At 54.7% G+C, this 24824-nt stretch overlaps 2 protein-coding genes across 4 annotated transcripts; both read left to right on the top strand.

The window, feature by feature from the left end:
* The first annotated feature begins 1467 nt into the window (after positions 1–1467).
* On the top strand, positions 1468–3363 carry COX8A (cytochrome c oxidase subunit 8A (ubiquitous)). The gene is given in 2 exon segments (NM_001131946.1): positions 1468–1612; positions 3046–3363. Coding segments are annotated over 2 exon segments (210 nt in total). The 5' UTR covers positions 1468–1498; the 3' UTR covers positions 3142–3363.
* Positions 3364–9973: 6610 nt separating this feature from the next.
* OTUB1 (OTU deubiquitinase, ubiquitin aldehyde binding 1) lies at positions 9974–24808 on the top strand. Of its 3 annotated transcripts, none has more exons than XM_063728092.1 (7): positions 9974–10084; positions 12669–13042; positions 14867–14928; positions 15184–15282; positions 22931–23049; positions 23247–23331; positions 23440–24808. In XM_063728092.1, exons 2-7 carry the CDS (start codon positions 12985–12987, stop codon positions 24475–24477), a joined length of 1461 nt encoding a protein of 486 aa, XP_063584162.1. In that variant the 5' UTR covers positions 9974–10084; positions 12669–12984; the 3' UTR covers positions 24478–24808. The 3 variants fall into 3 exon arrangements, with proteins under 3 accessions (XP_063584162.1, XP_009244482.1, XP_024111411.2); XM_009246207.4 differs by lacking the exon at positions 9974–10084 and having other exon boundaries at positions 12479–13042; positions 23440–23634; positions 23739–24808; XM_024255643.3 differs by lacking the exons at positions 9974–10084; positions 12669–13042; positions 14867–14928; positions 15184–15282 and having other exon boundaries at positions 22939–23049; positions 23440–23634; positions 23739–24808.
* Positions 24809–24824: the final 16 nt, after the last annotated feature.

Here is a 24824-nt window from a genome sequence, read left to right as displayed (position 1 = left end):
ATGCAGAGTGCATTTTGAATGCAACAAAAGGCTTGGTGGTGGAAATCAGAGAGCAGGGTCGAAGGTGTGGAATATTGAAGAGTTTTGAGAGTTGAGGCTGGACAGCGACATCCAGGAATTGGGATTTTGCCTAGGAAGCAATGGGGAGCCACTGAAAGTATATGACTTGGTCAGATTTAGGTTTAAAAAACCAAGAAGGAAGGGATGGGGGAGGGAGAGACAGTGATAGGGTAGGAAGGAAGGGAAGTTGGCTGCTCCAGCATGGTAACTGGAATTGAAGAGTGTGATAGTAATTCAGGGAGGTTTGGTTACTAGGTCAGTGTCAGGAATTCTGAAAAGAAACGACGGAGGCCTGGTGGAGAGGAGGGGACTCTGAATAGAGGGATTTTTTTTTTTTTTTTTTTTTGAGACGCAGTCTTGCTGTGTCGCCCAGGCTGGAGTGCAGTGGCGTGATCTCGGCTCACTGCAACCTCTGCCTACCAGGTTCAAGCAGTTCTCCTACCTCAGCCTCCCTAGTAGCTGGGATTACAGGCATCTACCACCATGCCTGGCTATTTTTTGTATTCTTAGTTGAGATGGGGTTTCACCATGTTGGCCAGGCTGCTTTCGAACTTTTTTTATTATTGTTTTTTGTTTTTGAGATGGAGTTTCGCTCTTGTGGCCCAGTCTGGAGTGCAATGGCTCAATCTCGGCTCACTGCAACCTCCATCTCCTGGGTTCAGCAATTCTCCTGACTCAGCCTCCCGAGTAGCTGGAATTACAGGCTCCCACCACCATGCCCAGCTAATTTTCTATTTTTAGTAGAGACAGGGTTTCACCATGTTGGCCAGTCTGGTCTTGAACTGTTGACCTCAGGTGATCCACCCACCTCGGCCTCCCAAAGTGTTGGGATTACATGTGTGAGCCACTGCGCCCGGCCAATTTTTGTATTTTTAGTAGAGATGGGGTTTCACCATGTTGGCAAGACTGGTCTCAAACTCCTGACCTCAGATGATTTACCCGCCTCGGCCTCCCAAAGTGCTGGGATTAGAGGCGTAAGCCACCGCGCCCAGCTCGTACTTTTTTTTTTTTAGTACAGATGGCCTCCCTAAAGTGCTGAGATTACGGGCGTGAGCCACCACGTCCGGTCTGAATAGAGAGAAATTTAACAGTATGAATGAAGGGAGGAGTCAAGAACAGTTTAGGCTTCTCGCGTACATGATTGGGTGGCCCCAGATGTCACTCACAAGTATAAGCCTTGGAGGCGGAACGTAACCCCGAAGAAGAGCCCTTTTGTGCTCCGCCCATAGCGGTAGGAAGGTGTCAATTGGCTGTTTCGAGGAACGCGCCAAAAACTGCCAAGGGCTGTGGGAGGTGTGTTCTTGCGTCATTTCCGAGAGACTTCCAGGCCGCAGTTTCCCGGCCTCCCCAGCTCCGGAACTTCCGGCCAGCGCAGCCATTTTGGCTTCCTGACCTTGGGATACGGCTGACAGCTTTTTGTGGTGTACTCCGTGCCATCATGTCCGTCCTGACGCCGCTGCTGCTGCGGGGCTTGACAGGCTCGGCCCGGCGGCTCCCAGTGCCGCGCGCCAAGATCCATTCGTTGCCGCCGGAGGAGAAGCTTGGGATCATGGTGAGGAACGGGCCTGGAAGAGCACGGGAGGCGCTGTGGGCTGGCCCCTTCTGCCTAGCTGACCTCAGGTGGTCCTGAGAGTGTCCAGCACCCCGCGCCCCGCAGCATAGCGGGGAGCAGCAGTGCCGGTTTGGGCATGTCTGGAGGGCGCGAACGACGGGGACAGTGTGCCCGGGCGACAGTCGGGCTGTCGGCGTTAGGTCTTTCCCCACAGCCCCAGGATCTCGGGTCTGGTCCTGTCAGGCCCTCCCTCCCTTGTCGCCTCCTCGCTGCGCCGCCTCGAGCCGACTTCTTTAGCCGTTCTGAGCACATTTTCTCATTGGTTCATTGGGGGATGCCTGACGCTGTCAGCGACGAAAATGGTTGTTACTGCTATTTATTTTATTTTATTTTACTTATTTATTTTGAGACGGGGTCTCGCTCTGTCGCCAGGCTGGAGTGCAGTGGCGCAATCTTGGCTCGCTGCAACCTCCGCCTCCCGGGTTCAAGCGATTCTCCTGCCTCAGCCTCCCGAATAGCTGGGACTATAGGCACGCGCCACCATGCCCAGCTAAATTTTGTATTTTTAGTAGAGACGGGGTTTCACCATGTTGGCCAGGATGGTCTCGATCTCTTGACCTCGTGATCCGCCTGCCTCAACCTCCCAAAGTGCTGGGATTACAGGCCTGAGCCACTGCGCCCGGCCTTGGAGGGGGTTTTAAGGCAAGGAAGGATAGGTATGGTTTTGGAGTTACTGGCCCATGCAAGGATCCTGGGTCTTAACATACAAGCTTTGCTTTTTTTGTTTGTTTGTTTTTTGTTTTTTTGAGACGGAGTCTCGCTCTGTCACCCGGGCTGGAGTGCAGTGGTGCGATCTCAGCTCACTGCAACCTCCGCCTCCCAGGTTTAAGCCAAGCCATTCTCCTGCCTCAGCCTCCCGAGCAGCTGGGATCACAGGCGCCCGCCACCACTCCCGGCTAATTTTTTGTATTTTTAGTAGAGACGGGGTTTCACCATGTTGGTCAGGCTGGTCTCTAACTCCTGATCTTGTGATCCGCCTGCCTTGGCCTCCCAAATTGCTGGGATTACAGGCGTGAGCCACCATGCCTGGCCCAGACCAGCTTTAAAACAGGTTTCAATAAATCCTGCTTCCTGTCCCTTCCTTTATGATCTGGTGGTGCATTTCTCCCTGAACCCTAACCCCAGCTGTCTCTCCTTCCTCTCACTCTTCCCCCTCCTTATAACTGACCCTTTACCTCAAGGGTTAGGGTAGCCTTGGATCTGCTCTGTCTGCTCCCTGGAGCGTGGATTCCTTTAACGTGAGGATGCGGGGCCTCCCACTTGCCTCTGAGTCCTGGCTCCCTGAGGGGGGCTTTCTGCTGCCTAGGAACTGCTAGGACTTAGCCTAGGGGAATACTGACTCCGAGGTGCCTTCTTTATTGTGCTCTGTGCAGGAATTGGCCGTTGGGCTTACCTCCTGCTTCGTGACCTTCCTCCTGCCAGCGGGCTGGATCCTGTCACACCTGGAGACCTACAGGAGGCCGGAGTGAAGGGGTCCGTTCTGCCCCTCACCCTGTGACCTGACCAGCCCCACCGGCCCATCCTGGTCATGTTACTGCATTTCTGGCCGGCCTCCCCGGATCATGTCGTTCAATTCCAGTCACCTCTTCTGCAATCATGACCTCTTGATGCCTCCATGGTGGCCTCCTGGGGGGTCACTGACCCTGCTCGGTGGGGTCCCCCTTGTAACAATAAAATCTATTTAAACTTTACTTCAGAAATTCATTGTGCCTTCCCTCCTGCCTGGGCTCATGCCTCCTCTGGCACTGGGTGGGGGTGTGGAGAAGAGCGCCCGGCTGGCTGCCCTGTGGTAGGTTTTGTGTGCCTCAGCTGGTCTCCTGGTGTGCTTCTGTGCCTTTCAATGGTGCCTGGCTTCCTGGGAAGACAAAGCCTGTTGTCATTATGCAGCTTTTCTGGCTCATGTCCTCCAGCTCCCTTGTTTGTGCAAAGCCCAATGGGCGTGTATGTGTGTATGTGTGTGTGTGTGTGTGTGTCTGTCTGTCCCACTGGGGCTGGATCTTCAGCTAGAAGCCTTTCCTCTAAGGGGCCAGCTTTTTCTGGTCTTCCTTTTTGGTGGACTTCATTTCTTAGGTGCTGGTGCCCTTCCTAATTGGGGGTAGGGACTTTGCAGAATCTTGGCTTTTTTTTTTTTTTTTTTTTTTTTTTTTTTGAGACTGAGTCCCGCTCTATTGCCCAGGCTGGAGTGCAATGATGCGATCTCGGCTCACTGCAACCTCCGCCTCTCAGGTTCAAGGGATTCTCCTGTCTCAGCCTCCTGAGGCATTACAGGCACCCACCAGCACGCCCGGCTAATTTTTTTTGTATTTTTAGTAGAGATGAGGTTTCACCATGTTGGCCAGGCTGGTCTCGAACTCCTCCTGACCTCAAGTGATCCGCCCACCTTGGCCTCCCAAAGTGCTGAGATTACAGCCACCGCGCCTGGCAATCTTGCCTTTTTTATTTTTTTTTCAAGACAGAGTCTTGCTCTGTCACCCAGGCTGGAGTGCAGTGGTGCGATCTCAGTTCACTGCAACCTCTGTCTCTGGTGTTCAAGCAATTCTCCTGCCTCAGCCTCCTGAGTAGCTGGGATTACAGGCACATGCCACCACACCTGGCTAATTTTTGTATTCTTAGTAGAGATGCTATTTCACCATGTTGGCCAGGTCTCAAACTCTTGACCTTGTGATCCACCCTCCTCGTCCTCCCAAAGTGCTGGGATTAACAGGTGTGAGAGACTGCTCGCAGCACCCCCCCCTTTTTTTTTTTTGAGGCTGGACTGCAGTGGTGTAATCACAGCTCTGTAGCCTTGACTTTGACTGCAGCCTTGACCTCCCAGGCTCAAGCGATCCTCCCACCACAGGTCGTACCCTACTAGCTGGGACTATAGGCATGTGCTACCACCATGCCTGACTAGTTTCATCTTCTTCTTTTCTTTTTTTTTGAGACTGAGTCTCGCTCTGTTGCCCAGGCTGGAGTGTAGTGGAGCGATCTCGACTCACTGCAACCTCCGCCTCCCGGGTTCAAGTGATTCTCCTGCCTCAGCCTCCTGAGTAGCTGGGATTACAGGCGCACGCCACCATGCCCGGCTAATGGTTTTTTTTTGTTTTTTTTTTTCAGTAGAGATGGGGTTTCACCCTGTTGGTCAGGCTAGTCTCGAACTTCTGACCTCGTGATCCGCCCACCTCAGCCTCCCAAAGTGCTGGGATACAGGCATGAGCCACTGCGCCCAGCCATGCCTGGCTAGTTTCTTAAAACATTTTCTTGTAGAGATGGGGTCTTACTATGTTGGACAGGCTGATCTCGAACTCCTGGGCTCAAGTGATCCTCCTACCTCAGCCTTTCAAAGTGCTGGGACTACAGGTGTGAGCCACTGCGCCTGGCTGCTTGCTTTTTTTTTTTTTTTTTTTTTTTGAGACAGAGTCTTGCTCTGTCGCCAGGCTGGAGTGCAGTGGTGCGATCTCGGCTCACGGCAACCTCCGCCTCCTGGGTTCAAGTGATTCTCCTGCCTCAGCCTCCCAAGTAGCTAGGGCTACAGGCGTGTGCCACCACGCCCAGCTAATTTTTGTATTTTCAGTAGAGATGGGGTTTCACCATGTTGGCCAGGATGGTCTCGATCTCTTGAACCTCGATATCTGCCCGCCTTGGCCTCCCAAAATGCTGCGATTACAGGCGTGAGCCACCACCGCCGGCCCCTGCTTGCTTTTTAAATATCAACTCCAGGGCCCCTTTCCTTCCAACACTTTCCATACATGGTTATGGACTAATTGTCTTTCCTTGTTCTATCTGCCAGCTTCCCTTTCTCCTCTGTTTGACTTGGGGAATCTGCCATTCCTCTGTCCCCAGGAGTCCTTCCTCAGTGATTCTCCTGGTGTGTGAGGGGCAGGAAGTACCTCAGCAGGGGCGATGTTCTGAAACACTGCGCGCCGAGCTGGAGTCCTGATTGCCAGCGCCTGGAAGGAACACTCAGACCTGCCGGGTCCCACCCTCGAGGAAGATGTGGCTTTACCTGTCCTTTGCATCCTCTTTGCTGGGGTGACTTGGTTGATTTCTGAAAAGACACAGGTTCAGTCTCCCCTGTGGAGCTGAGGCTGCCAGGACGCCTGTGCCTGGAACAGTGGGCAAAGATGTCAGGTGAGAGGGGAGGGCTGTGGTTGGCTTCAGGCCCTGAGTGTCTGAACACACGTCTTCCCAGCTCCTGTTCTGCAGGCTGTTTCCTGATTTATGTTGACAGAGCTGAGGGTGAACCCGACTCTCCTGCCGTAGCCAGGTCTTGCTTGTCTTTTCTGCGTGATGCCCAGGGAAGCCTGTGGGGCCCAGTGCCCGATACTGTAGTGGGTTCAGCTCCTGCCATAGCTGTTTCCCTGAATGTTAGGAAATTGTCCTCTCTCCTAGGTGGCTCCTTTCCTTCCACACAAGCCAGACTTTGTATACAAGGCTGAAGGGTCACGGCCTGGTTGGAGGGCCAGGGAAAAGCTGCCTGGGCCTGTTGCCCCTAGTGGGGTTCAGAATGCTGCAGGTGTGCCCGGTGGGAGCATCGGCCGGGGAGGGGCGAGCCCGTGTTGGATCTGGAGCCAGGATGGGGTGCTGACCTAGGAGAATCCACTGCCACATACAGGTATCTCAACAGCTCCCTTGTTTCTGGATGGAGGGGCCTCATGGCCATCTTCCACACAACAGGACCACCCCTTGTTCTGTGCATGGTTCTGGGAGGCTTTTCTGCTTACATTAGTCCCTGTGGAGGTGGGACCTGAGCGCCCCCTGACTGTCAGGCCCATCTCCTGGCCTGGCTGGCAGCTCCCTGGCCCTGGGGACCAGTCACTGCGGTGTGGGAGGCCGGGGCATTCTCACCAAGCCTGCACTTCCTGAGTAGAGGGCCCTGAGTGTCCTGGCCCTTGGTTGGCTCAGGGCTGCTTTCCTCTGGCTGTAGGCACAGATGAGGTGCTGGTCTCATAGCCACGGGGCTGCACACAGCAAGGATGTGGCACTGGAAAAAGTGTTATCTTGAGTTTTTCTTTTTTCTTTTTTTTTTGAGACGGAGTTTTGCTCTTGTTGCCCAGGCTGGAGTGCAATGGCATGACCTTGGGTCATTGCAACCTCTGCCTCCCGAGTTCAAGTGATTCTTCTGCCTCAGCCTCCCGAGTAGCTGGGACTACAGACATGTACCACCACACCCAGCTAATTTTGTATTTTTAGTAGAGATGGGGTTTCTCTATGTTGGTCAGGCTGGTCTCGAACTCCCGATCTCAGGTGATCCACCCGCCTTGGCCTCCCAAAGTGCTAGGATAGGCATGAACCACCATGCCCTGCCTTCTTCTTTTCTTTCTTTCTTTCTTTTTTTTTTTTTTTTGAGACAGAGTCTCGCTCTGTTGTCCAGGCTGGAGTGCAGTGGCACGATCTTGGCTCACTGCAGCCTCCACCTCCCAGATTCAAGCGATTCTGCTGCCTCAGCCTCCCAACTAGCTGGGACTATAGGCGCAGGCCACCACACCTGCCTAATTTTTGTATTTTTAGTAGAGATGGGGTTTCACCATGTTGGCCAGGCTGGTCTCCTGCTCCTAACCTCAGGTGATCCTCCTACCTGGACCTCCCAAAGTGCTGGGATCACAGGCGTGAGCCACTGCACCCAGCCTGTTGTCTTGAGTTTCTTTTCTTCTTTTCTTTTCTTTTTTTTTTTTTTTTTTTGAGATGGAGTCTTGCTTTGTCACCCAGGCTGGAGTGCAGTGGCGCAATCTTGGCTCACTGCAAGCTCTGCCTCCCGGGTTCATGCCATTCTCCTGCCTCAGCCTCCCGAGTAGCTGGGACTACAGGTGCCCACCACCACACCCGGCTAATTTTTTGTATTTTTAGTAGAGATGGGGTTTCACCGTGTTAGCCAGGATGGTCTCTGTCTCCTGACCTCGTGATCCACCCGCCTCAGCCTCCCAAAGGGTTGGGGTCACAGGCGTGAGCCACTGAGCCCGGCCTGTCTTGAGTTTCTGTGGTAACTCCACTGCCCTGCTAAGGGTTTGATTGGGTGTCCTCCATTTTTGTGCCCCTGGAATTGAATGATGGGTGCTGGTCCCCCTCCGAGGAGGACTGCTCCAGCCCAAAGTTCGATTGATTGAGCCACTGCCCCAACCTGTGCAACACCAATGGCTCCAGGCAAGTCTTTCAGGGCCCTGGTCTGAAGAAGCCCTCGGCAAGCCCAGCAGTTCCTCCAGCCCCTCTTCCTCCCACAACCTGCCATGTCCTGCATTTGTAGGGATGGGTGGGGTGATGTGTGTAGGGGTGGGGAGGAGAGTGTAGAGTTTGAGTGGCCTATCACATTTGAACCCCAAACTCTTTGGTCCCCTGTGTGGCCATTAGGTCTGAAATCCCGTCTTTCACTGGCCTACCCTTGTCCCCAACCAGTTCAGGGCCCTGGAGCAATTCCCTATAGAGAAAGCAAGGATCCTTGTACCCCAAACATTTTCTGTGTCCACGTGTGTGGGTTTCTGTGCCTGGTGTGCACGCTGACTGGAGAAGCTAAAGTCCCAGCAGGTGCTGTAATGTCAGGAACAGTGGTCTGGGAGTGGGGAGGCTTGGGCTTGAAGCCTAGCATGGCCACTGAACTGTACGACCTTGGGCAAGTCATCTGGTCTCTGAATCTCAGTTTTGTAAAATGAAGATATTGTGGCAGACAGGATAATGGCCCCCCGAAAATGCCCATGGTCTACTCTCTGGAACCAGTGAATATGTTATCTTACATGGCATGGGGGCTTTGTAGATGTGAATAAGGTCATGACCTTGAAATGAGAGGCTATCCTTGGAGATCCAGGCGGGCGCAATGTCGTCATAAGTCCTGAAGTGAGAAGCACTTAGCCTACCGTTGCTGGCTCTGAGGACAGAGGAAGCGGGCCATTAGCCAAGGACTGCAGGGGCCTCTAGAAGCTGGGAACAGCCCTCCTTTACAGCCAGCAAGAACATGGGGACCTTGGTCCTACCTTCTGCCAACCTGGACGAGTAGGAAGTGGATCTCCTTTAGAGCCTCTGGAAGGAAATGCAGCCTGTAGACACCTTGATTTTAGTCTGGTGAAACCCAGACTTCTGTCCTCCTAAACTGTAAGAGAGGCTGAGCATGGTGGCTTATGCCTGTAATCCCAGCACTTTGGGAGGCTGAGGCAGGTGGATCATGAGGTCAAGAGATCGAGACCATCCTGGCCAACGTGGTGAAACACTGTCTCTACAAAAAAATACAAAAAATTAGCTGGGCGTGGTGGTGGGTGCCTATAATCCCAGCTACTCAGGAGGCTGAGGCAGGAGAATCGCTTGAACCCAGGAGGCGGAGCTTACAGTGAGCCGAGATCGTGCCACTGCACTCCAGCCTGGGGGACCCAGCAAGACTCCGTCTCAAAAAAAAAAAAAAAAATTGTAAGAGAATAAATTTGTGTTGTTTTAAGCCGCTAGGTTTGTGGTGACTCGTTACGGAAGCAATAACAAAAGTAATGCATCATGTGGTGCTGTGAGGCCCTGGGGAGGGGCTGGGACCAGCTGCTGGGACCCTCTGCAGGCATAAAGTGAAGTGAATGTACAGCACTTATAGTGGGTGCCCCAGCGAGGACTGGGGTGGTGGGAGTTGCTTGGGAGGGGCTCTGCCTGCATTGCCTCTGCCCCTCTGCTTGCTTTCGGCCTTAGGAGGTCTGAATCCTGCAGGTGACTCACAGCCCAACTGATGGCCCTGAGGCATAGACCCTGCTCTGCCGCATCAGCCTTTGCTGCCGTCAAAGCCTCCCTAGACCACGATTTCAGGGCTGCTGCCTGGAGACTCTCGTGGGTACAATGCAAGGTTCATGTTGGGGCCAAGCATGCCCCTACTCCCGCTGTCTGGGCAGCTGCCCGACTTCCAAGCCTGCACCAAGAATGGTCGCCTAATCCCCATGTGTGGCCCACCCTTCGAGGCTTTCGGCTGGCCACGCCTTCCCGTGAGGACTACGGCTGTTCCAGGGCCCATGCCATGCCCCTGTTGTCTTGGTCCATTCAGCCTGGCTCCCTTCCCTGAGAGGCAGAGGCAGAAGAGATTGGGTGGGTCTGGAGCCATGTGGCCCCTTGGGGCCTCTGGGCTGTTGTGTAAACTTCCTCTAAGGCTGAAGTTTCACAGTCCCTGAGTCCCACTATGGGGTCTCCTCCCCTCCCTCCACCTGATGGAATCCCACGGACATGGATGTGGGGCCTGGGCAGGCACCAGTCTGGCAGGTGGGTGTGAGGAGGCATCTGTGCTATGTTGGCACTCTGGCTGCTACCTGTCACCTCTGTGACTGTCTCCGACATGCAGCCTCAACCAAGTGCCTGTGCTGCCTGTGTCATTACAGGCCCGTGACAGCAAGGACCAGCAGCATGGACCATTTCCAGGGTGGCAAATTGGGGAGCAGAGACAAATGTCTGGGGCTGTGCCAGGGGCTCCTGGCGAATCTGCAGGTGGGTTTTATTTTATTTAATTTTATTTATTTATTTATTTATTTTTCTTGAGACAGTTTCACCTGTTGCCCAGGCTGGAGTGCAGTGGTGCAGTCACGGCTCACTGCAACCTCTGCCTCCCAGGTTCAAGCGATTCTCCTGCCTCAGCCTCCCAAAGTAGCTGGGATTACAGGTGGCTGCCACCGTGCCTGGCTAATTTTTGTATTTTTAGTAGAGACGGGGTTTCACCATCTTGACCAGGCTGGTCTCAAACTGCTGACCTCATGATCCACCCGCCTCGGCCTCCCAAAGTGCTGGGATTACAGGCCTGAGCCAACGTGCCCGACCAAGGGTTTTTTTTTTTATTTTTTGAGACGGAGTCTCCCTCTTTCGCCCAGGCTGGAGCGAAGTGGCATGATCTTGGCCCACTGCAACCTCCATCCCCTGGGTTCAAGCTATTCTCCTGCCTCAGCCTCCCGAGCAGCTAGGATTACAGGCGCCTGCCACCACACCCAGCTAATTTTTTTATTTTTAGTAGAGACGGGGTTTCACCATGTTGGCCAGGCCGGTCTAGAACTCCTGACCTCAGGTGATCCATCCGCCTCAGCCTCCCAAAGTGCTAGGATTACAGGCGTGAGCCACCAAGCCCGACCTGCAGGTGGGATTTAGATGCTTCAGGATGGAGAACCAAAATCCTTACACAGTAAAATTAACAGGACAGACGGAATGGGGATAAGAGAACAGTTATTTACTTATTTATTATTATTATTATTTTTAGATGGAGTCTCGTTCTGTCACACAGACTAGAGTGCAGTGGCTTGATCTCAGCTCACTGCAACCTCCGCCTCCCGGGTTCAAGCTATTCTTGTGCCTCAGCCTCCTGAGTAGCTGGGATTACAGGCATGGGCCACCACAGCCAGCTAATTTTTGTATTTTTGGTAGAGACGGGGTTTCACCATGTTAGGCTGGTCTTGAACTCCTGACCTCAGGTGATCCGCCTGCCTTGGCCTCCTAAAGTGCTGGGATTACAGAAGTGAGCCACTGTGCCTGGCCAAGAGAACAGTTATTAACCACCAAATAAACCATCATTGAAAAGAGCTAGGCAAGGCCGGGTGCGGTGGCTCATACCTGTAATCTTATCACTTTGGGAGGCTGAGGCGGGCAGATACCTGAGGTTGGGAGTTCGAGACCAGTTTGACCAACATGAAGAAACCTCATCTCTACTTAAAATACAAAATTAGCCAGGCATGGTGCTACATGCCTGTAATCCCAGCTACTTGGGAGGCTGAAGCAGGAGAATCACTTGAACCCGGGAGGCAGAGGTTGCGGTGAGCAGAGATCGCTATTGCACTCCTGTAGCTGGGACTACAGGTGCATGCCACCACACCTGGCTAATTTTTTTTTTTTTATGTTTTTTATAGAGATGCGGGGGTGGGTCTCCCTGTGTTGCTCAGGCTGGTCTCCAATGCCTGGGCTCAAGCAATTCTCCCAGCTTGGCCTCCCAAAATGCTGGGATTACAGGCATAAACCACCACACCCAGCCATCTTTGCCATTTAAAAAATTAAACGTGGCTGGGCGCGGTGGCTCACGCCTGTAATCCCAGCACTTTGGGAGGCCGAGGTGGGCGGGTCACGAGGTCAGGAGATCGAGACCATCCTGGCTAACACGGTGAAACCCCGTCTCTACTAAAAATACAAAAAATTAGCTGGGCGTGGTGGCGGACGCCTGTAGTCCCAGTTACTCGGGAGGCTGAGGCAGGAGAATGGCTTAAACCCGGGAGGCAGAGGTTGCAGTGAGCCAAGATCGTGCCACTGCACTCCAGCCTGGATGGTCAGAGAGAAACTCTGTCTCAAAAAAACAAAAAGTTAAACGTAATTTTTAGATAATTCACAGGGAACTTAAAGAAATTATAAAGATTCCATGTATCCTTTACTCAGTCTCCTCTGCCCCCACTAACATCTTGCAAAAATGTAGTAAAGCATACACCAGGATACTGACACAGTCAGGGTATTGCGCATGTCCACCTTCACAAGAATCCAGACTTTCCCTTTCACAGCCACATCCACTTCCCTCCAGCACCTCCGCTTGACTCTTGGCAACCATTATTTTCCTTTTTTGTGAAGTCTTTGCTTTTATAAAGACCCTGCTTTAGTGGTGGCTCGCGGCTGGAGTCTCAGCTACTCTTCAGGCAGGGCCCGAAGATCGCTCGTGCCCAGGAGTTCGAGACTACCCTATGCAATATAGCGAGACCCTTTCTTTTTTCTTTCTTTTTTTTTTTTAAGGTCCTGCTTTGTCACAACCAGAAGGACACAGAGCCCAAAGTTAGGTCATGAGGCTTTGGCCTTGACACCAAGGGATGCTCCCTGCCGGAAGCAGCTCACCAAAGCCGGCAGAGAACCCAGGTTCCGTGGGGCCACGATGTGGGGCTCCGCGGGCGCCCCGGCGCTGGCCGACTTCCTGTCTCCTGGGTCAGATGCTGCTCCGCACTGCAGCTATGGTCGCATGCAGTGCCTGCCGAAGCCCGCAGCAGGAATGCTGCCTTCGGTGATTTTAATTTCACTTTTTTAATTCTCTCAATAACACAATCCGCGTTTCAAACTCCAGGGAAAAGAAAACGGAATTGGCTCCAGGAGGATCTGCAATCACCATCGGGAACTTTGGGAGGCTGGGAAGATGGAGCCAAACCAGTGTGTGGGGTGGAGGTGCGGACCTGGGGCGGCCGGCCTCTCCTACAGGTCTCAGGTCCGCAGGCCTGGCGTGCCAGCACCTGCCACGGGACTGGAAGCCCATTCCTTGACAACGCCTAAGGGGATCCCGTTGCTAGGGCTGTTGCCAAGGCGGGGCCACGAGGAGGGGCTCACTTCCGGGAGGACAGCAATTGGCAACCCGGAAGCGGTCGGCAGTGCGGCGCTGTTTAAAGATGGCGGCGGAGGAACCTCAGCAGCAGAAGCAGGAGCCGCTGGGCAGCGACTCCGAAGGTACGGATCCAAGGAGGGATGTCCGGCCCGGGCTAGTGGGGGCGATGCCGGGCCAGCTGTTCCCGAGGAGGGAGGGGAGGCAGGGCCGCTGGCTCTGGGGTCGAGGTGCGCGGGGGGTCCCTTCCTCCACCTCCGCTGCCTCCCCTCCCCCTCACAATGGAAGGAGCCACCGCCGCGACCCCCGGCCGGGAGGGAGGACGGGCGAGGCGGGCCAAGGGCCGCGGCCCTTCTCCATCGTGTGCGCCCGGGGCGGGGTCTGGGTCGCCCCGCCCTCTGCCCAACCCCTCGGCTCCCGGCTCCAGGGGCCCCGAGCCCTCTCGCCCCGGTCCTTGCAGTCAGGCTGAGGCCTAGGCCAGGGCCGAGCCCCCCGGCCTGCTCCAGCGGCGGCCCGCGCCGTGAGGGCCTCGAGTTTCGCTGGGCTACGGAGCACAAAGGTCCGGGCGGGCCATTCGGGATGTCGTAGGCGGCCCTGGGATGTGAGGGGACTGCGGGATCTGTTCCTGAGACCTGTGACTTTTTCTGGTAGAGCCGCCTCTTCTGGCCTTGCAGCCCCTTTCCGCCTGCCTAGACATTGTTAGTCTCCTGAGGAGATGGGCCTTTCAAAAATGGTCCCACTCTGTCTTTTCCCGCCTATGAGTTGGGCCCTGGGGACCGCGTAGGTCATTGGGTGGCAGGGACAGCTCTTTTGCAGAGTAGTGCGAAAAGGGTAGGTAGGTCGACGCCCAGCCAAGAATTTGGGATGGCGAGCCCCAAAAGGGCTGACCTTTAAAGTCTTTCAGCCCACGCACCTCATTTTCACCGAACACTTGAGGGAACGAGAAGTGGGAAAACTGGGCCCCGGAAGGGACTTGTTCAAGATGACATTAAGAGAGAGAGCCAGGACTAAAATTCAGGTGTCCTAACTCCTCACCGATAGCTAGCTGCTCACAGTGGGGTCCATCGGGTGGACCTGCCCAGCTGGCTGATAATCCTAGAGCACGTACTGGTATGCCTCTAAGAAAGGCGGGGGTACTCGCCCCATTTTACAGTTGAGTAAAGGTCTCTGCCATGTGGTAGCCAAGGAGAGGTATTGTGCTGAAGAACTCAGCCTGGAATTAGACAAACCTGGGTTCGACCACAGGTCTTTGCTAGTTGTGACCTCGGGCAGATTGCTTCACCTCTCTGCATTTGTTTTGTTAACTGTAAAATGGGCACCATTAACAATATCCAGGACCGCAAGAGGATGAAGGCGGTGATGGAGTAAAGTGCAGGCTCACAGGAAGCTCTCCAGGCCAGGACTCTGCTTCCTCATCCTGCTTTCCGCAAGAGACCACGCCTGGCCCCAGAACATTCCCAGGCTGCTGGGAAGTGATGTTAACGGGAGGAAGGGGGTGTCAGAGCTGGAAGAGCACACCTTAGGGGTACCACGGTGCACCTCTGCCCCTTCATTTTAAAGATGAGGAAATGAAAGCCCAGAAGGGGAAGGGACTTTGCCAAGATGACACAGTTGAGGTGGAGCACGCCTGTAATCCCAGCACTTTGGGAGGTTGAGGTGGGCAGATCACCTGAGGTCAGGAGTTCGAGACCAGCCTGGTCAACATGGCGAAACCCCATCTGTACTAAAAATACAAAAATTAGCTGGGAGTGGTGGTGCACGCGTGTAGTTCCAGCTATTGGGAAGGCTGAGGCAGGAGAACTGCTTGCATCTGGGACATCTGTAACATACCTGCTTCCAGATTCTAAGCCTGTCTTCCTGCCCGTGGGCTGCTCTTTTCCCTGGCCCAGCTGCCTGCAGTGGAGACGGCCAGGATCCCCTGTAATCTTTGGCTTTTTTCCTTTTTCCAGGTGTTAACTGTCTGGCCTATGATGAAGCCATCATGGCTCAGCAGGACCGAATTCAGCAAGAGGTGAGGGGCTGCAGTGGGTGAGGGAGGCAGTGGCCAGCAGCCCCATTGTGGAAATGCATAGGCTGGGCATGAGGCCTATTGTCTGTCTCTACTTTGGAAGCTCCCTCCTCCCTAGGCTATGCTAGGTACTGGTGCTTTTCTGGGGGTCGCTGTGCCACCAGGTGACCAGCCCAGCCCTATTGTAGTTATTCTGGCTGTTAGGCATGGGTCACTCCATCTCCCTGCTAGGACATGACAGATCCCTGCCTCCTCCAGATTGCTGTGCAGAACCCTCTGGTGTCAGAGCGGCTGGAGCTCTCGGTCCTATACAAGGAGTATGCTGAAGATGACAACATCTATCAACAGAAGATCAAGGTGGGAGCCTGGCCAGAGCGGGTGGGAAGCACCCTGGGGGCGGGGCAGGAGGGTGCCTGCTTCAGACTTGCTTCCTGCTGGGTCTGTCACCTGAGGGAGTAGGGTGTTGGAGGACACCTTTCGTTGCTGGTTCTTGAAGTGTGTAGGCTGAGGCCTCAAAAACACATTGATTCAATGCTTGAACCCAGGAGGTGGACGTTGTAGGGAGCCAAGATCACACCATTGCACTCCAGCCTGGGTGACAACAGCAAAACTTCATCCCAGAAAGAAAAAAAAAGGGCGGGGGTGGGTGGGGGGCGGGCACGGTGGCTCACGCCTGTAATCCCAGCACTTTGGGAGGCCAAGGTGGGCGGATCCCCTGAGGTCAGGAGTTCGAGACCAGCCTGGCTGATACGGTGAAACCCCATCTCTACTAAAAATACAAAAATTAGCCGGGTGTGGTGGCAGGTGCCTGTAATCCCAGCTACTCGCGGGGCTGAGGCAGGAGAATTGCTTGGATCTGGGAGGCGGAGGTTGCGGTGAGCCGAGATTGCAGCACTGCACTCCAGCCAGGGCAACAGAAGAAGACTGTCTCAAAAAAAAAGACATTGATTCAAATCTAGACTCTGCTACTCAGCTGCTGTATCCTTGGCAAGTCCTTTAGTGTCTCTAAAATGGGTGTTCTCATTTATAAAATAGGGACAATAAAAGCATCTTCTGGCTGGGCACAGTGGCTCACGCCTATAATCCCAGCACTTTGGGAGGTTGAGGTGGGCAGATCACCTGAGGTCAGGAGTTCGAGACCAGCCTGGTCAACATGGCGAAACCCCATCTGTACTAAAAATACAAAAATTAGCTGGGAGTGGTGGTGCGCGCGTGTAGTTCCAGCTATTGGGAAGGCTGAGGCAGGAGAATTGCTTGCATCTGGGAGGCGGAGGTTGCAGTGAAGCAAGATCCCGCACTGTACTCTAGCCTGAGCAACAGAGTAAGACTCCGTCTCAAAAAAAAAAAAAAAAAAAAAAAAGGCCTGGCGCGGTGGCTCACGCTTGTAATCCTAGCACTTTGGCAGGCTGAGGCGGGCAGATCACGAGGTCAGGAGATCGAGACCATGGTGAAACCCCGTCTCTACTAAAAATACAAAAAAATTAGCCAGGTGTGGTGGCGGGTGCCTGTAGTCCCAGCTACTCGGAGAGGCTGAGGCAGGAGAATGGCATGAACCCGGGAGGCAGAGGTTGCAGTGAGCAGAGATCGCGCCACTGCACTCCAGCCTGGGCGACAGAGTGAGACTCCGTCTCAAAAAAAAAAAAAAAAAGCATCTTCCCATAGAGTGATTGTGAGATTGAGGGAGATGCAGGCTGGGCAGGAGCTGATGATCTTGGTGCCCATATGGGGGCTGACCAGGCTGGTGCTCAGTGGGGCAGGAGGGTTGCCAGAGGGCCGTTTCCCACAGCTTGCCTCCTGGATCTTTGTGGAGAGGCAGGAAGCGGTGGGGTTGGGGGGCCACAGATTTCCTCGAAGGGCCCTTCTGCATCACTCAAACGGAGGCAAACTTCACCACCCACTTTCTAGGTCTGTGAGCTGGGAGGTTGACATGTGAAATGGGGCCAGGCATGGTGGCTCGAGCCTGGAATCCTAGCACTTTGGGAGGCTGATGCCAGAGGATCGCTTGAGCCCAGGAGTTCAAGACCAACCCAGGCAACATAGTGAGACCTTGTCTCTCAAAATCAAAAAATTAGTGGGCATGGTAGCACATGCCTGTAGTCCCAGCTACTCAAGAGGCTGCGGTTGGAGGATCACTTGAGCCCAAGAAGTTGAGCCATGATTGTACCACTGCACTCCAGCCTGGGTGACAGTGAGACCTGTCTCTAAAAAAAAAAAAAAAAAAAAAGAAATGTGACAATGGGTGTGTGGAAACAGTATCTGGTAGGCTCAGTGTAGGTGTTTAGTAAATGTTTCTCTTCCCCTGGAAGATGACAGATGCTTAGAGTCCTCTACTGGTAGGGGAGGCCTCTGTGGCCAGGTAGGTAACCCAGGTGATTGAAGGTGGCCAGGAAGTCAGGTGGTGAACAAGCAGGGCAGCTCAGCTCAGTATCAGCCAGACAGTAATAAGGAGCAGAGGCCCCTGGGGGAAATGGGAGTGTCCATACCTGTGACTCCATTGTCTCCAGATCTGTTTTTCCAAGAGAAGCCAGAGGTAACCACAGCTCCTGACTTCTAACAGTTGGCAGCTAATTCAGATTTTAAATGTGTGGGCCAAACACACCTGCAGGCCAGATCCAGCTGTGTGAGGTCTGTGCTCTGTGATCTACTGAGGCCCCCTCTCCTCAGGGAGCTAGATCTCCTCAGGGTGCCTGTGGAGAGATGAAGGCACTGGCTGTGGAGCCTGATGGGCCTGGGTTCCAGTCCTGGCCTCACCACTTCGAGCTGCGTGATCTCAGGCAACACCCTGAAGCTCTTGGATCCCCTGTTCTCTTCTCTCTGGGCGGGGACATTGTCTTCCTCACAAGGCAAGTGTGAGGGTTGAAGGAGATGTTACGGGGGGTTGTAAGCAGCGGGTTACAAACCCACTCCTCTCCCCATACAGGGGGTGAGCTTCATTCATTCATTCCTCCTATGTCACTGTCCTCCAGCGGGACCCCCCCATGTCATGGCCTGCCGCTCATGCTAGACCACCCTGGTAAAGTGGACAGGACAGGCTGGGCCCCAGGTTCTTCCCATGGAGTCATCAAACATTTGGATGTTCAGAGCATGCTGTCTAAGAGGCCTCTCTGTGCCCCCAGCACCCGCATTCTGTGTGCTGTGCCTGAGCCCACCTTTTCTCCCTGGGTAGAGAGACAGCTGTGGCAGCAGAGCCCAAGCAGGCCTGGTTGCAGAGAGCTCCTCTCTCTCTAAATGGGCTCTTGTTAGGATCAATTAGGGTGACGTTTATTCGCCCTGTGCCAAGTGCCTGGCACAGAGAGTGTGCTCACAGTGGCCATGGTGGCTGCTACAGTAGCAGTGGTGATTTGGGCTCTTTGTGGTCCTAGTGTGCTACTCATTTAACATTTATTGACAACAGACTGTGGTCCAGGCACTGTTCTAGGTACTGAAGATAGAGCGATGCCGACAAAGTCCTGCCCTCACAAAACTTAGAGTTCAGGGTGGAAAGACATGATAAGCCAAAGAGGGCTCTAGGACATGTGGGGTATCAGAAGGTGGTGAGTGCTGTGGAGAAAAATGAAAAGGGGATCAGGGCTGGGCATGGTGGCTCACGCCTGTAATCCCAGCACTCTGGGAGGCTGAGGCAGGTGGATCACCTGAGGTCAGGAGTTGGAGACCAGCCTAACATGGTGAAACCTCATCTCTACTAAAAATACAAAATTAGCTGGGTGTGGTGGCGCATCCTTGTAATCCCAGCTACTTAGGCTGAGGCAGGAGAATCTCTTGAACCCGGGAGGTGGCGGTTGCAGTGAGCCGAGATTGTGCCACTGCACTCCAGCCTGAGTGACCAGAGCAAAACTCCACCTCAAAAAAAAAAAGAGGGGATTGGGAGTGGGAGCATTTGCCATTTTAAACAGGGCTTGGTGAAGGCCTTGCTGATGAGGTGGTATTTGAGTAATGAACAGAAAAAGACCGGGGAGCGAGTTACAGGCGTCCGAGAGCAGTGCCCACCCAGGCCCGAGGCAAGAGGGCACCTGGATGGTTTGAGGCCAGCATGGAGGCCAGTGTGGCTGGTGCAGAATGAAGGGTTGGGGCTGGGGAACTGAGCGGGGCGGGGCGGGGTGGGGTGTTGTGGCGAGAGAAAGGACTCTGACGGAGATGGGGTGCATCTAGCAGGTGACTCTGGTCACTTTTTTTTTTTTTTTTTTGAGACAGAGTGTTGCCCTGTCACCCAGGCTGGAGTGCACTGGAGTGCAATGGCACCATCTCAGCTCACTGCAACCTCCACCTCCCGGGTTCAAGCGATTCTCCTGCCTCAGCCTCCTGAGTAGCTGGGATTACAGATGCCCACCACCATGCCTGGCTAATTTTTGTATTTTTAGTAGAGGTGGGGTTTCACCATATTGGCCAGGCTGGTCTTGAACTCCTGACCTCAAATGATCCACCCACTTTGGCCTCCCAAAGTGCTGGGATTACAGGCCTGAATCATCATGCCAAGCCGACCCTGGGCATTCTCGTGCTGGGGTGAGAATAAACTCCAGAGGGTGAAGTGGAGGCAGGGATACTGCCAGGAGGCTTGTGCAGTAAAATCTGCTGGAGGCGGGCAGCGGGTGGTGGAGGTGAGGAGTGAGAAGCAGTTGGATACCAGACATATTGAAGGGATGGATATGGTGATGGAGTCGGCAGCAACTGTAAGGCTTTGGGTGCTGTGGGTGACTGAAGTGGAGGAGCAGTTGTTTGGAGGTTGATCTCAGCTGCACTCAGTGGAAATGCCTGTTGGACAGTTCAGAGGAGGTGTGGTGAGGCTGGTAGATAGGAGGATCGCAATTGGAGTTGAGAGTTGAGATTCACACTTGGGACTATTTAAATCCTTGAGACTTTGGCTAGGGGCCATGGCTCATGCCTGTAATCCTAGCACTTTGGGAGGCCAAGGTGGGTGGATCACTTGAGGTCAGGAGTTCAAAACCAGCCTGGCCAACATGGTGAAACCCCATCTCTACTAAAAATACAAAAAAATTAGCCAGACATAGTGGCGCGCGCCTGTAGTCCCAGCTACTCAGGAGGCTGAGACAGGAGAATTGCTTGAACCCAGGAGGTGGAGGTTGCAGTGAACCGAGATCGCACTACTGCACTCCAGCCTGGACGGCAGAGCAAGATTGTCTCAAAAAGAAAAAAAATTGCTTGAGACTGACGTCGTCAAGAGAGCAAGTATAATTTACGTTTTTGTAGAGATGAGGTCTTGTTGTGTTGCCCATGCTAGACTTCAACTTGATCCTCCCCCCTTGGCCTCCCAAAACACTGGGATTACAGGTGTCAGCCACTGTACCTGGCCATGAGAGTGAGTGTAGTTTCAAAGAGGAAGCTGGCCGGGTGCAGCACTTTGGGAGGCTGTGGCAGGCACATCACATGAGCCCAGGAGTTGGAGACCAGCCTGGGCAATATGGTGAAATCCCATCTCTACAAAAAATACAACAATTAAATGGGTGTGGTGGTGTGCACCTGTAGTTCCAGCTACTCTGAAATCTGAGGTGGGAGAATTTGCTTGAGCCTGGTAGGTTGATGCTGCAGTGAGCCGTGATCTTACCACTGCACTCCAGCCCAGGTGACACAGGAGACCCTGTCTCAGAAAAGAAAAAAAAGAAAAATGGAAGCTGTCCCAGGCCTGAGCAGGGCGGGGTAGGCACATGGGAGACAGCCCTCATGCCTGTGGTCACGTGGCAGGCACAGTGGCTAAGTGTGCAGTAACTGTTTCTTTTTTTATTTTTTGAAATGGAGTCTCGCTTTGTCGCCCAGGCTGGAGTGCAGTGGAGAGATCTCGGCTCACTATAATCTCCACCTGCTGGGTTCAAGTGATTCTCTTGCCTCAGTCTCCCGAGTAGCTGGAACTACAGGTGTGTGCTACCACGCCCAGCTAATTTTTGTAGTTTTAGTAGAGACGGGGTTTCACCATGTTGGCCAGGATGGTCTTGATCTCTTGACCTCGATATCTGCCTGCCTCAGCTTCCCAAGGTGCTGGGATTATAGGCGTGAGCCACCATGCCCAGCCTCAGTGACTGTTTTCTTGCAGGTGACACACCATGTCTTGAAGGGTGCTGTATGGTTTGGTGGCATCCCTGACCCTCAGAGCTTAGAGAGATGAGGAGTGGCATTGGAGGCAGGAGGAAGACAAGGAGAGGGTGGGGGCGCCAGCCCAGGGAAGGAGGCATCTAGGCAGGGCCACAGCCAGTGGTCTCAGTTCTGCTAAGGGGCCAGTGGGGGTGGGGGGCTGGGTTTGCCCTCTGATTGAGGGCGTTCAGCTGACCTTGGCTAGAGCAAAAGCCTCCCGAGGGAGAAAAGAGGTGGAGACAGCACGGACAGCTTTATTAGGAGTTTTGCTGTAAAGAATGCAGAGAAATTGAAGGGTAGCCAGACAGAAACGTAAAGTCCAGGATTCCCTTGATTTTAAAGAAGTAGCCGAATGCGTATATGCTGCTGGGTCTAAACCAGTAGGGAGGGAAAAATTGATGATGGGGGGACTTACTAGGAAAATGTCTTTTTTTTTTTTTGAGATAGGGTCTCACGCACTCTGTCACCCAGGCTAGAGTGCAGTGGTGCCATCACAGCTCACTGCAGCCTCGACCTCCTGGGCCCACACAGTCCTCCGACCTCAGCCTCTCGAGTAGCTGGGGCCACAGGATGCACCACCATGTGCAGCTAACTTACTTATTTATTTTTTCAAGATGGAGTTTTGCTCTGTTGCCCAGGCTGGAGTGTGATGGCGCAATCTCGGCTCACTGCAACCTCTGCTTCCCGGGTTCAAGCGATTCTCCTGCTTCAGCCTCCCGAGTAGCTGGGATTACAGGCATGCACCACCATGCTGAGCTAATTTTATATTTTTGGTAGAGATGGAGTTTCGCCATGTTGGTCATGCTGGTCTCGAACTCCTGACCTCAGGTGATCCAACCACCTCAGCCTCCCAAAATGCTGGGATTACAGGCGTGAGCCACCGCATCCAGGCACTTACTTATTTTTTTTAGAGAGATGGGGGTCTCACTGTGTTGCCCAGGCTGGTCTCGAACTCCTGGGCTTAAGCGTCCTCCCACCTTGGCCTCCCAAAATGTTGGGATTATAGGTGTGAGCCATGGCGCCCAGCTTGGAATGATGTGCTTGAGCCTGAGGGTGGGGGTGGGCTAGTGTGGAGTGGAGAGGCAGCTTAGGTGGCAGCTGGAACAGATCCTCTGAGGATTGCGGGAGGAGGCCGAGGGCAGATGTGCTGGTGGGGGCTGAGGAAGAAAGACAAGTCATCAGCTGGGGGTGGGAGCAAGATGAGTGGGGAGAGGGGAGGGTGCCCAGGGAGTGAAGTGTGCTTGCCAGGTGAAGTGTGCGTGGTGGGTGGGCACCTGTAATCCCAGCTACTTGGAAGGCTGAGGCAGGAGAATCGTTTGAACCCAGGAGGCAGAGGTTGCAGTGAGCCGATATCGCACCACTGCACTCCAGCCTGGGCAACAAGAGCAAAACTCCGTCTCAAAAAAACAAGTAGAGGAGGGAGGCTGTTTCTAGCCCCAGGAGGGCTGCGGGCAAGGCCTAGAGGTGGGGGAACTCTTCTCAGTGTGGCGGGAGCGGGGCTGAGCTGGGCTGTGCAGAGGGCCCCAGCCGCCTGGCTGAGGCGTGGAGGCCAGCACTCCACCCTGGCCCTGACTTGCTTGCCCTGAAGTTCTCTTGTGCTGAAAGACCGGAGAGGACGCATTGCTCAAGGACAGATGCACTCACCTGTTGTTGTACAGTCCTGTAGGCCCCGCAGCACTTTAGTGACCCATGCAACTAGTTTGTCCTTAAGTGCCCAGCTTCCTGCCATCTTTTGGGAGGACTCTGGGCAGTGGGCCGCTCCCATTGCCACGTTCAGCAGCCTGTTTCAGGGTCCCAGGGTGGCAGATGGCTGCTGGGAGCTCGGTTGCCACCTTTGGAGTGTTACCTTTGCTGGGGAACATTTCCTTGGCCAGCCCCAGTTCTGGCCTGATGTTAACCTGTCAGGGTGGGGCTGTCTCTGCAGGACCTCCACAAAAAGTACTCGTATATCCGCAAGACCAGGCCTGACGGCAACTGTTTCTATCGGGCTTTCGGATTCTCCCACTTGGAGGCGCTGCTGGATGACAGCAAGGAGTTGCAGCGGTGAGAAGGGTGGGCACTGGGCACCGAGGCAGGTGGGTGTCTCCCTCCTCCCCGGGCGAGTAGGAGGTGCAGCTCCACCTGAGGGCAGGTGATGGGCTGGACTCTGGCCTTGCCAGGCGGGGCAGTGCTGTCTGGGCCCTGGCGTCTGGGCTGGTCGAGGAGCCCATGCTGGGCCCGCCTTTCCATCCCACCCCCAGGTTCAAGGCTGTGTCTGCCAAGAGCAAGGAGGACCTGGTGTCCCAGGGCTTCACTGAATTCACAATTGAGGATTTCCACAACACGGTGAGCCCTGGCGCCTGTCTTGGGCTGGGCCAGGGGTGAGGGGTTCACCTGGTGAGGACCACCCATCTCCTCCCCCTCATCTTGCCCTTTCTCCCTCGGTGGCTGCAGTTCATGGACCTGATTGAGCAGGTGGAGAAGCAGACCTCTGTCGCCGACCTGCTGGCCTCCTTCAATGACCAGAGCACCTCCGACTACCTTGTGGTCTACTTGCGGCTGCTCACCTCGGGCTACCTGCAGCGCGAGAGCAAGTTCTTCGAGCATTTCATCGAGGGTGGGCGGACTGTCAAGGAGTTCTGCCAGCAGGTGCCATCCCCCTCCCCTTTACTCTCAGCCGGGGGAGTGCAGTGGGTCCACAGGGCCTGGGGCGGGGTGCGGAGACCGGGGCCTGACCCGCACCTGTGCCACAGGAGGTGGAGCCCATGTGCAAGGAGAGCGACCACATCCACATCATCGCGCTGGCCCAGGCCCTCAGCGTGTCCATCCAGGTGGAGTACATGGACCGCGGCGAGGGCGGCACCACCAATCCGCACATCTTCCCTGAGGGCTCCGAGCCCAAGGTCTACCTTCTCTACCGGCCTGGACACTACGATATCCTCTACAAATAGGGCTGGCCCCGGCCCGCTGCTGCCCTGCTGCCCCCCTCTGCCAGGCGCTAGACATGTACAGAGGTTTTTCTGTGGTTGTAAATGGTCCTATTTCACCCCCTTCTTCCTGTCACATGACCCCCCATGTTTTATTAAAGGGGGTGCTGGTGGTGAGCCGTGTGTGCGTGTCCCTGCTCTGCTGCCCGCCTGGCTGCTCTGTCTGCTGCCCCCTCCTCCCAGGTGGGTCCCCCTGCTTTTCACCTATCCACCCCTGAGCTTCCCCAACAGGAGTAGGTTTGAGGGGCCAGGCCTCTTGGAGGCCCCTCCTGCTTCCTCTGCTTCCTTCCCTGAGGCCCCCCTTCCCTTCTTAGCTGGCTCAGGGGCTTCTATGGGATCCTGGAAGTTCCTTGGGGACTTGCCCAGGGTCCCAGGGCCACCCACACTGCATCTGCTCCCTCATAGGCCCCACCTCCACGTCCTGGCTGGGCCCCAGACCCCAGCTTCCTGCCCTCCACCAGGGGTCTGCATGGTTGGGAGTCCTGGGCTGAGGGGGCCTTTGTGAGGCTGGACCCGGCTCAGGGCAGGTGGAGGAGCTGGGCCTCCCACAGGGTGCCCCGGCAGTGCCATCCTGGTGGGGAGAGGGCAGCCTTCAAACGTGTGGGGTCCACAGTCCTCAGGTCTAGGCGGGGCTGCCGGTTCACCTCCCCATCCGCCCCAGGCCCCCTGCCTGTGCCTGCCTTGCACCCCCTCTGCTTGGGCCATGGTGTCTCTGCATTGCCTGCCTTTTTGCCTTCACCTCTTTTCTTCCCCGCCCCCTGCACATTCGGGGTCTCAGCCCCCAGGCTGTGAGCTCCTTGTGGGCAGGCCCTCAATAAATGTGAACTGCTGCTGCCGCCTCTGCCTTCCGCC

This window comes from Pongo abelii, chromosome 9 (assembly GCF_028885655.2).
Source record: "Pongo abelii isolate AG06213 chromosome 9, NHGRI_mPonAbe1-v2.0_pri, whole genome shotgun sequence".
NCBI classification, from domain to species: Eukaryota; Metazoa; Chordata; class Mammalia; order Primates; family Hominidae; genus Pongo; species Pongo abelii.
This window is presented reverse-complemented; position numbering and strand designations above follow the sequence as displayed.

What these genes read in the sequence shown, in the direction of transcription:
- OTUB1 (XM_063728092.1), top strand. Translation starts at nt 12,985, where the DNA reads ATGGCGGCGGAGGAACCTCAGCAGCAGAAGCAGGAGCCGCTGGGCAGC. An exon ending in GCTGGGCAGCGACTCCGAAG is followed by an intron (nt 13,043 to 14,866) that starts GTACGGATCCAA and finishes TCCTTTTTCCAG; the next exon opens with GTGTTAACTGTCTGGCCTAT. An exon ending in AGGACCGAATTCAGCAAGAG is followed by an intron (nt 14,929 to 15,183) that starts GTGAGGGGCTGC and finishes TGCCTCCTCCAG; the next exon opens with ATTGCTGTGCAGAACCCTCT.